The sequence below is a fragment of the Lactuca saligna genome, chromosome 8 (assembly GCF_052625555.1).
Source record: "Lactuca saligna cultivar CGN05327 chromosome 8, ASM5262555v1, whole genome shotgun sequence".
Classification (NCBI taxonomy): domain Eukaryota; kingdom Viridiplantae; phylum Streptophyta; class Magnoliopsida; order Asterales; family Asteraceae; genus Lactuca; species Lactuca saligna.
In genome coordinates, this window is record NC_136424.1 from 111,832,501 (window position 1) to 111,844,097 (window position 11,597).

Consider the following 11,597-nt stretch of genomic DNA (forward strand, 5'->3'; position numbering starts at 1 on the left):
CCCCCCCCCCCCCCCCCCCCCCCCATTGTAGAAAAGCACACGTACACGTACGCCATATTCAATTAAACCCCGCCATGCATCCTTCACGATTCATATCTTCTTGAGTATAAATCAAGTATATACTTCAAACAAAAAACCAACCCTAAAACTCACTACAATCCATGGCTTCAAAAACCTTAATTTCATTCTCATTCTCATTTTCATGCATTTGCATAGCAACGGTAGCCCTAGCAGACGACAAATCAATCTCGACTCCTAACTTTGACCTCTATTTACCCGAAAAGGCGAACATACTAAAATGTCGAGCTGCATATATGACCATAGGAGATTGTTATCTTGAGACCACAACAGCTTACAGAACTGGTCAAGCTCGAATCTTCATGGGTCCAAAGTGTTGCAGAGCTGCTCAAGAACTGAATTCATGGTGTTGGCCGAAGTTCTTTGGTCTCAATCCTTTTTATCCTCCAATTCTTGACATTTATTGTTCCAGGTTTAAAGATGGACAACCAAAGATCCCTCCAAGCTGGTGAACCACAAGAAACCAGTCTTAATTAACCGATCGATCATCAGAATATATATATATATATATATATATATATATATATATATATATATATATATATATATATATATATATATATATATATATTATATTAGTAGTTTGATTAATTATGCCATGAATTAATGTTATGCGGTTTGTGTCACGAATAATGGATATTTATTTGGTATAATGTGATTTGCTTGAATGGAATCTTGGTGAATTATGTAATCTTTATTAAGATAAATGATTCGAATCATATTTTACCATTTAAACCTAATTAACAACAAAATCCTTTACAAAACCTACCAAAATCACAACAAGAAACAACTATAAAATCATCACCACTTATTTCACACTTCAAACCAAGACTTTAACAAATGCATTCATCTATGGCTTCTTTGAGATCATTGCTTCTCATTCTTTCTGTGTTTGCAACCGTACTTCTAGCCTTATCGACATCTGGGCTAGCTGATCAAGATCAAGAACTTCAAACCTCAGGGTTTGAGCTCGAATCAACACCTTCCCAACCTAGTTTGGGAGATTGTTGGCAATCTGTTGAAGAGATCATTGGTTGTTATTCAGAAATTTATCGAGCTTTTGTGAATGGAAAACTAGGGATGACCATTGGCCCTTCATGTTGTCTAGCGATTGAGGACATAAGTTCCAACTGTTGGCCTCAAATGTTTCCCGGCGCCTCATCATCATTCCCTCCGTTACTAAAAGGCTATTGCAGGCGCTATCAAGCGGGACAACCATATGCGGAAACCCCTTCCGCCGAACCAGCTGATGACTTTTAAGGCTAGCTTGGGTGCACCTCTATGGCTAACTAAACTAGCCAGATTTGTATTCTAATTTATGGTGTTACTACTATATTACTTGTTTGATTATGATATTTTTCTTTGGAAATGTTTGGAATCTGCTTGTTAGTGTTCGTATTTCATAGTGACGGTTTATTTGCATTATCTAAGTTACTTATTACATACCGTCGTTATTTTTGTTTAATATATTGTTGAATAAAATTAAATATGTATATATTAATATAATATAAAGCTAAAGATGTTATGGAAACAAATATGATTTATATATAATTTAAAGGATATAATTGCGTACTTATATATCTTCTCTTACTAAATTACTTTTTTTAAGAAATTTATTTCTTGATTAAATTCATGAAAACTCCACTTACATTACGAACAAATATAAATATAAATATAAATAAATCTAACTTAATAAATGAAAATGATTTTTATTGCATCTTATTTTCTCCAAGGATTTGACACATGCCATTAGATTTTATGAATTTCTCATTTTCCACATGGTAATTTTGTATTTTATTTTCTAAAAATTAAAATCCAAATTATACCAAATGTTTATATACGTAAAGTAGATAATTATATTAAAATCTCATAATAAATGTTCTACTAACCTTTTTTCCTTCCTTTTTAAATCGCTGATATCATACATATGTGAGTCCAATTTCACAACTAATTGTCTGAAAACAATTACAAAATTATATAATGTTGAAGGAAAAGATTTCAATATACTCTGATATCAATCATGCTATTTCTGGTAGTGTAATAAGTTGTTATATTGCGGTTCGTTATTTCTACTTAGTATTCTCTCTTTGAATTTGTATAAGGGATTGCTCCATTTCAGTCTTTTATTCATTTGATTCTTAGATAAGTTAAACTATTTCTCCTTAATTTTGCAGGAATTGATGGAATTGAGCGATTGGACAAAATTATGGGTTATTATACAATTCTTGACGTCAACTTTCTTTAATGGAGGTATTGAGTAATTTCACAATCAAACGGTCATAACATCTACTAAGTTTTCCCATTTTCGTTTTGATTCCTACTTTAGGTTTCTAGGATTTGTTGCAACAGTACACCTCTTCTCACATATAGTCTTTTTTTTTCCCGATCTGCCTCTTTTTTTTTTTTCACTTTTCTTTTTCTCCATTCGAGCCATGGGATAACACCATTTGAAAATTGAATACAAAGATTTGATTTCAAGAATCAAAGCATCAAAGGTAAGTGATGTTTTAATAGCGTTAATTTTAATGTGTTTGGTTTAATTTTATCGTCTATTTCATAAGAAACGAGAATGAGATTTGTAATAAAAATATATTAAATGGAAGAAAAAATGAATTAAGGAAAATTTGTTAAAGTGAGGATCTATAATCAAAGAAGTATGGTTTTTTATACACCATTGGGAATTTGATAGGCCTCTCAACCTAAGCATGGTGCGTAAAATTATACCTTCTTGTGTTTTACGTCATGGATCTTGATGTGAATGGCCATATTTGTTTATGTACATATTTCTTTATATATGCGCTCATGTTCCATGCTTAGAGTGAGTACAGGGTAACCACAATCTTTATAGAGTCCTTGAATTTTTCAATGAAATTTGGTTAAGAGTGATACCAATGGTGTATTTGAAAGGTCAAATTTGTTGCCAAGTTGAAAAGATGAAGGAAATTGCAAAGCAAAAGGCTAAAGATGAGTGAAAGATATAGAACCAAAGGTGAAACGCTTTGTTACACCACAAATCACTCACAAATTTCTCAATTTTTAATCTCTTCCAAGTAATTATCTTGCTCTGGTATCTTAAAATTTAGTTATTCACCTAAAACTTTCTAGTTTATCTTTCCCTGTTTACAAACTTTGTTTAAAGTTTTGACATTCAATTCGGATTGTGTTTCGTTGGATAAGGATAACTTAGGATTTATTTAAAATTCAAGTAATTTGGTTTGGATTTTGGAATTTATTTGGTCTATTAGACATCAACGCATGGTAGCTTAACTTTAACATGGCCTTTCGACTTTTTGTCAATGTGCTCATAAAATCAATTTTCTTCTATTGGTGCTTATCAAATTCGTCTTTTGGTTAACTTGGTTAAAAATGAAAGTCCATTAATATTTATTTTCTTATTTGCTAGTTAGAGATTATAGGTTTTGTAACATGCTTATAAGAAAGAATGATCTTGGATTTGAAAGGGGTGTGGGGTATGGAGTAAGATTTTGTTGTAGGCACGAATAAAGTTAATGTTTTAGGAAGGCAAAATGCAATTCCATCAAGTAAAAAAGAAGTTGTAGTTGAAAATCCTTATTTCATATTATTTTGGTTTTGTTGCATGAATTTGTCTTGGTGGTTGCCCCTCAAGTACATTGTTTTTATGGTGACATCCCTTCAAAGTACATTGCCATTATTGGGTTCTTTTAGATGTTATGATTTAGAATTTATGGGTCATGTTGCTTCTAATAGTCACGTTGTAACGTTCCATTTTTCACAACCCAAAATTTTTCATTTTTATTTAGGTAAAACTTTTCAATTTATAAATATATTAGTAAGAAAAGCATTTATTCCAAATTACATTTATTAAAATTAGAGTATTATAGAAAACGCGGAATCCTCAATGCTGTTGATGAGTGTGTACAGTCCCATCTTTCCTTCCCATAAACACAAATGATACCTAAAATAATAAACAACTGGATAAGCTTAAAGGTTAGTGAGTTTCCCCAAAAATACCACACATAACCAAACAAATAAATGAGCCACGAGTCCAATCAGTCATCAGACTGGAATGCCCAACTATACCAGGTTTATTGGCCTTACCGCCTCAAACCAACCACTCATCTCGAGCCTCCATGCCTACGGCTTACAGCCGGCCCACACCAGGTATCTTGGCCTACAGCACAAAGCCTCAACCCAAAACAAACACAACATGTTGACATGTAAACAATCAAGGATCAAGTCGGCACATAATACATGCATCATCAATCATACAACTCACTATTGTCTACTAGTCCTCTCACAGCATACAATCCTGCTACCAGCTAAACTCCATGAAATACATAACCATAAGTAAACAAAGGTGAGATAGCCACCCGAACAGATGATCCTACTCTGGAGCCATAACCAAACAAGGAACAGGGAAGAAAGCCTAGATTAAGAGTTCTTAGGCTATCCTACATGATCACAGACAGTCCCTACAGGCACTCCATAGATGACAACCAGCAAGCACATATAACATACATTCTACAGGTTACTACAATAAAGCAACATACTCAATACTAGGATACAAATCTAACGAATCACTACAACATATCAGTATACTTGATACCAGGATATAGATCTAACAGATCACTACAGTATAGCAACATACTCGATGCCATGATATAGATCTAATAGATCCATTCAGCATAGCAACATACTAAATATCAACAATCCAAGGAATGCATGGCCGTATATACTCAGAGGTGAGATAGCCACCTGGACAGGTGATCCTACTATAGAACCACAACCAAACAAGGAACAAGTAAAAGAACCTAGATCAAGAGTCCTCAGTCTATCCTACATGATTCTATATATTCCCTAAGGCATCACTCTACTAACAAATAACCAAAACTAGTGGTCCGACATTGGTGCCTTCGACCTACAGGTACAGTAAGACGATACTTACCTCGATATGTGTATAGGTAACCACTGTAACGCCTGTGACTCTGGGCTAAAGCATTAAAGATGATGTAATAGTCTAGGTAGTTGTAACACCCAGAATCAGGAAGACCAAGAAAAGAAAGGTTAAGCTCTAAATCAAGAGTCAACTCGTCGAGCCCAGGGAGGAACTCGACGAGTCAGAGCGGGATCCGGGTCATTGAGTAAGTGACCGACTCGGTGAGTCAGCGAGTGGACTCGGCGAGTCTGGTCTGGGAGAGAAAAATCCTAATCCCAGAGGTTGTGCCCTATATAAAGCACATTATAACCTACCCTCAGCCTCTTTGCTCCCCTTTTGAGTTCCAGAAACCCTAGATTTGAGTGAGCCTTCATTATTTGAGAGAATAGAGCCTTGGAGGAGAGAATCTTGGAGAGGGGGTTGAAGATCAAGGGCTTTGCTGCAAAGGAGTGGTGTAGATCCGGGATTTACTTCAGTTGGAGCTTTCATTTAAGGTAATAGTCTGTTGTTTGGGCTTATGTGCATTTAGATCTATCTTATGTTTGAGTTTTAGGCATTTTGAGTATGGATGAGATCTATTTCAAGTTAAAAGTATATCTGAGGTTGCTACCTCGGATCTAGGTTGGTAATAACCCAGAAAGTCATAAAGTTTAGGCCAATAAGTTGTTGGTGAAGCCCCTTTGTTGCAAACCCTAGCCCTAGAGTGTTCTAAGCCTATAAATCCTTGGTTACACGTAAAGTTTGCCACTTTACGTGGGGGTTAGGCTCTAGAGGAATGGATCTATGGATTTGAGCCCCTGCATGGCTCGAAAAGCCACTGTATGGATTAAGAACTGAAGAAACTCGGTGAGTCACATGGGTGTACTCGGCGAGTTGGATGAAGTTAAGCAACAACTCGACGAGTTGGAAGAACAACTCGGTGAGTCTGTTGAAGATTGCCTTGGACTCGATGAGTCTGTTCTTGGACTCGACGAGTCAAGTCGCGAAACCCCAAACCCTTCAAGTTAAGACTCGGATCAGTGAGTTGAGTGGGGACCCAATGAGTGGTCAAGTCAGGACTCGGAAATCAGTAGACTCGGCGAGTCATGGTCTGACTTGGCGAGTCGAGTCGCAAATGAAAGGGATTTCAGAGCTTATGAACTCGGCGAGTCAGTAGGCTGACTCAGTGAGTAGGGCCAACCTGGAAGGTTGACTGTGACTAGGAATTTGACTTTGACCATAGTTGACTTAGTTGACTTTTGAAGGGCTGTTAGACTAAGTATCATTTTGATATTGGTAGTTCAGAGAGCTAGAGGAGCAGCGGCTCAGAAGGTTGTCGATTAGCAGCCAGAGGGTATCAATAAAGCTCAGCAGTTCATGTGAGTTTCCTTCTAGTAAGAACGGGTATAAGGCCACAATGCCGACCCGTTTAGCTAGCAGTAGTTTCCGGACTTCGTTCCGATGCAGTAGTTAGTATGTTTGATGTCTTAGAGGCTCAGACAGGATTTATGTGTTATGTGTTATGGGCTACGGCCCGATGCAGTATGCAGTATATGTGTTCATGCGAGTTGATATGTTTATGTTATGTTATCTTCAGTTAATTCCGGACTTTGGTCCGATGCAGGGGCAAGGCCCCAGTTAGTCTGGACTTCGGTCCGATGCAGGGGACAAGGTCCCAGTCAGTTTCCGGACTTCAATCCGATGCAGGGGCAAGGCCCCAGTTAGTCTGGACTTCGGTCCGATGCAGGGGACAAGGTCCCAGTCAGTTTCCGGACTTCAATCCGATGCAGGGGCAAGGCCCCAGTTAGTCCGGACTTCGGTCCGATGCAGGGGACAAGGTCCCAGTCAGTTTCCGGACTTCGGTCTGATGCAGGGGGCAAGACCCCAGTTAGTCCGCACCTCGGTCTGATACAGTGGGCAAGGCCCAGTATGTGCTTTATATGTTATTGTATGATATGTGGTAGTTTGGGGGAGCTCACTAAGCTTCGTGCTTACGGTTTTCATTTTTGGTTTCAGGTACTCAGTTTTCAAAAGAGGAGCTCGGAGAGGTTGCAGTGCACACACCATAGTCAGTTAGCTTGGGAATCTTTTACTCTGATAATGAAATTATGTTTTGAATTAATACTCGAAAATTATGTTATGACTTATAATACGGTTTTATAAATATGGTTTTAGTAATGTTTTAAAAGAAATTTTTAGTCGTGATTTTTGGGTCGTTACAAGTTGGTATCAGAGCCTTGGTTTGAGGGATTCGGATATACTTGATAGTGTGTCTGGACTCAAACTAAGGAAACGGTAAAAGGTTTTCAAAAGAAAAACATTTTTGAAAGGAATTTTTGGTAAAAAGGAGTTTGAGAAAAGAAAAGAGTTTTAGAAAAAGCAAAAAGAATATTTAGAAAGGAAATAACTTGAAAAGAGAAAAAGGGTGTGGTGCATGCAATCAACCGAGCTCAAGTAAGTACTCTCAAATTACCCATACAAGTTATGATTATCAGTTTCAGTTTTAGTTCCAGTTTCAATCTCAATTTCAGTTTCAGTAGAACAACATGCTAGTATAGGACTAAGGATCTAGGAGGATGCCTTATGTGCATGCTTATGTGTTTCAGCCTTATGAGAATTGCATGCCAGTATTGAGTAGATAGCAGTAGGATATCTTGTTTAGGTTATGCCTGATAGTATGAGTTCAACATTGTATGCTAGTACACTTTCTTGAGAATAGTTTGCACGAGTATGTTTCCTTTATCCGAATGTTGCTTGCTTTGTGCTTAGTGGGACTCTGAGTGATGGGAGTTAGCCATTAGGTGAATACATCATGTCACATGTGGTCAGGATTGGATAACTCAGAGTGCTGGATTTGACCCTATTACACAGCTCTCGTTTGAGTCTAACCGTTGTAGGGATGAGTATTGTACTCGAAGGATTATTCGAGCCTCATTGCATGTGATGATATTCAGGTGGTGGCTAATTGGCGTTGCAAGGAGGCCTCCAGAAGCTGAGGATGGGTTTGGGTGGAGTCAAAGGTTCCCTAGGGCAAGCCTAGGATGAGAGTAACAAAGATTAGGAGTAGAGAAAAGGGACTTGGTGGAGTTGAGGTAACTCTTGAGGAAAGTACGGATAGATGTGGAAGCTAGTATGGGCCCATACTACTGAAAGCAGAGGATCCGTACTCGATTCAAGAGGGGCCGAGGCAAAACCAGGGAACTAGTAAAGTGTGTGAAAGATCCCTCAGCAGCGGTATGTATATTGATAAGATTTGTGATGTGTTTCCAGCATGGTGACGTTGCGTGAGATTTCAGTTAGCAGTTAAGGTGTCGGGGAAGGATCTGGTTCAGGATCTAGAGCCAGAAAATTTGATGATCAGATGAGAGATGTTATTTCTATAGAGATTATGCACAACATCATTGATCAGACTCCCGTGATATTTGGTTCAGTTAGAGAGGCCTTTATGGAGCTTTTGGACAGTCGTCTTGAGGCCTTTAGGGTCGGGATAGTTTCAGGACAGTTTGGGGCTCGTCTAGAGCCTGATTCTTATGGAGTTCAGGGATCCATCAGGGAGGGAGATCCCATTTTTAGCTCTTGCCATCAGGGGACGGGAGTGAGCAGGGCACCCTGTCTCCAGGAGAGACCTCTGCATGATTGGATAGTCAAGGAGGTTGCGCAAGCCATTTGCGAGGAGCTTCCCAACATCGTTGGACGGGTCACTAGTAGGTTGACCGCGAAGCTCCAGGATTAGACAGCAGTTGTTCAGTCGATGGATGGGGTCGATGAGGTAACGTATGAGCGAGAGTCGGGCAAGGAAGAGGAAAACGGATGAGACTCAGGTAGTCGCAGGTTCGGGCAAGAGGCCTAAGGGGTCGGATTCGAGATCGAGGGACTATCAAAGCCGCAGTCGATGTGGGAAGTGTGGTAGGACACATATAGGTGCGTACAGGCATAGAAGTGGTGGTGATGCTGGATGTTTCAAGTGCGGCTGGATTGGCCATTTTAGCATAGATTGTATTGTTACCATCGCTCAGGGGCTTGATCCGATATGTTTCCATTGTAGTTAGAGGGGCCACAAGAAGGCCCACTGTCCGAGTTTGTATATAGCAGGGCAGGTTCCAGCTCCTGCCCCTGGGACTTCGAGAACCACCAGCAGACATCAGGGTCGGGCAAGGGCGCTCACGGCTCGGAGCCGAGTTTTCCGGTTGATTTCAACAAGGATTCGAACAACACTGAATGATGGGGGTACGTATCTTTTACCTTCCTGTTAATTATTATTCATGATATTATTGTTACGTTGCTGCATTGTTATCAATAAGCATAAGTGTTGGGGTATTATATTACCTGCTTGTGACTAAGTTTTATGCCATCTGCATACCTTAGAATTAGAATGGTAAATTGGAGGTCGTCCCCTCTAGATTAGGTTACTTCAGATGTGGTGACTGTAGCATGTATGTGTAAGAATCAGTAATGCCTCACTACTTTCGAAAGGTATTAGTTGGGATTGATCAGTTAAATCCTTAGTAGTGACAATTTAGAGCTTCTAGTGAGGTAGCCAGCAGAAAGTAAGGAAGTGGGTTGAGGATGTGCACCCCAAACGTAGGTTCTCAGGATGCAGTCCTAAAGCAAATATAGTTAAGGATTGAAGGGTGTTCAGTTAGATAGCAAGAATTGTTCGGATCTGGTAAAAGTTAGTTGGAGCGCCGACAGAGGTAAAAGTAGGCGGACAGCAGATCGCCCTTTTAATGGAAGGAAGGTTGGGGAATCCTTTCGACCAGTGAGTAGTAAGGAGTTAGCCGGATCTAAGTGGGGGTGAACCCTCCGAGTATACAAGGGTAAGAGCACGCAGTTACAGAATGAGTACACGACCTCTGAGAAGAAAAGATAATAGTGCAGTGATTGATGGATTGAGGAGTTCAAAGTTGGGAGTTTGAGGAACTTCCCAACAATGAGTTCATGTGATCGAGATGGTTAGTAGCTGGTTGGGAATTCATGGTTGGAGGACCGCCTGTAGGACTTTAGTGAGTCGGAATAAGGATCTTGAGAACGGTTAGCAAGAGATGCCTTCGTGTTAGTAGTCAGTGGTAGAGACGGCATGCAGGGTTGTGTGGATTCAGGAGTTGGGGTTTTTAGAAACTTCCCAACGATAGTTTCGTGTATCCGGATTAGTAGACGGTTGGTTTGGGAACCAAGCCGAAGAATTCCTCGACGGACCGCTAAGTGTATCAAGGATATAAGATGTCGAGGTTGATGCAACATTCGATGACTGAGGGCTGGTTTTGAGAAATCAGGATGAGGAATCACTAGCAGGACTAGGGATAGTCAGGATGTCCTCGGAATACTAGTAGAGTGTTGTAATTTTACGGGGGTAGCCGTAGCATTCACTAGCAGTCAGATAGTAGTAGAGTGTTGTAAGTCTGCGGGGGTAGCCGTAGCATTCACTAGCAGTCAGATAGTAGTAGAGTGTTGTAAGTCTGCGGGGGTAGTTGTAGCATTCACTAACAGTCAGATAGTAGTAGAGTGTTGTAAGTCTGCGGGGGTAGCCGTAGCATTCACTAGCAGTCAGATAGTAGTAGAGTGTTTTAAGTCTGCGGGGGTAGCCGTAGCATTCACTAGCAGTCAGATAGTAGTAGAGTGTTGTAATTCTCCGGGGGTAGCCATAGCATTCACTAGCAGTCAGATAATAGTAGAGTGTTGTAAGTCTGCGGGGGTAGCCGTAGCATTCACTAACAGTTAGATAGTAGTAAAGTGTTGTAAGTCTGAGGGGGTAGCCGTAACATTCACTAGCAGTCAGATAGTAGTAGAGTGTTGTAAGTCTGCGGGGGTAGCCGTAGCATTCACTAGCAACCAGATAGGATTAGAGAGTTGTAAGTCCGCAGGTGTAGCCGTGGCCTTTATCAGGTTAGTAGGCAGCATACGCGCATTGCTGGACGCGGAGGAAGAAGTAGTACCCACCAGTTCGGGTGCAGCAGTGAGGATATGAGAATCCATGGGTTAGATTTTGGATTTCCCAAATGGTTTAGTTATGGTTAAGTCGGCAATTTGACAGTAGATCGTCACCTCAGTTATGAGATCAGGGAAGCAGTGGACTGCTTGGGTTCGTGTATGTTAAGGGCTACCGTTAGTCTGGGAGCCACCATTTTTAGCCTTGGATTTGATGATGTTAGGATTCGACATATGGACCCGTTCGGTTGGATCGGAAGGTTGTTAGAGTCACAGTGTCAGGATGACTAGTGGAAACTAGTTCCAGAGAAAGATTTCGTTCAGAAGTTGTGGGAGTGACTAAGTAAGGAGTCCTTGGGCTCCACAGTTGAGTTGGAACTCAGTGTTGCAGATAACCAATGAATGATTGGAGACCAAGAAGGTCCTGAGATGTTGTGGGAAGCAGCCATATAGCCAGTTCAGTGTTTCAGCCAGTTCAGTGCTTCAACACTTTCAGTGTTTCAGTTAGTTCAGTGTTTCAACCAGTTCAGTGTTTTAGCCGTTCAGTGCTTCAGTCAGTCCAGTGTTTCAGCCAGTTCAGTGTTTTAGCCGTTCAGTGCTTCAGTCAGTCCAGTGTTTTAGGTAGTTCAGTGTTTCTGGCAGTTCAATATTGCAGACAGTTCAGTGTTTTAGATAGTTTCAGTGTGATGTCCAGTAT

General features: G+C 40.2%; 1 protein-coding gene across 1 annotated transcript; it reads left to right on the forward strand.

Moving 5' to 3' along the window:
• The first annotated feature begins 915 nt into the window (after positions 1–915).
• On the forward strand, positions 916–1,464 carry LOC145012601 (egg cell-secreted protein 1.2-like). The gene has a single exon (XM_078971398.1). It carries the CDS (start codon positions 919–921, stop codon positions 1,336–1,338), a length of 420 nt encoding a protein of 139 aa, XP_078827524.1. The 5' UTR covers positions 916–918; the 3' UTR covers positions 1,339–1,464.
• Positions 1,465–11,597: the final 10,133 nt, after the last annotated feature.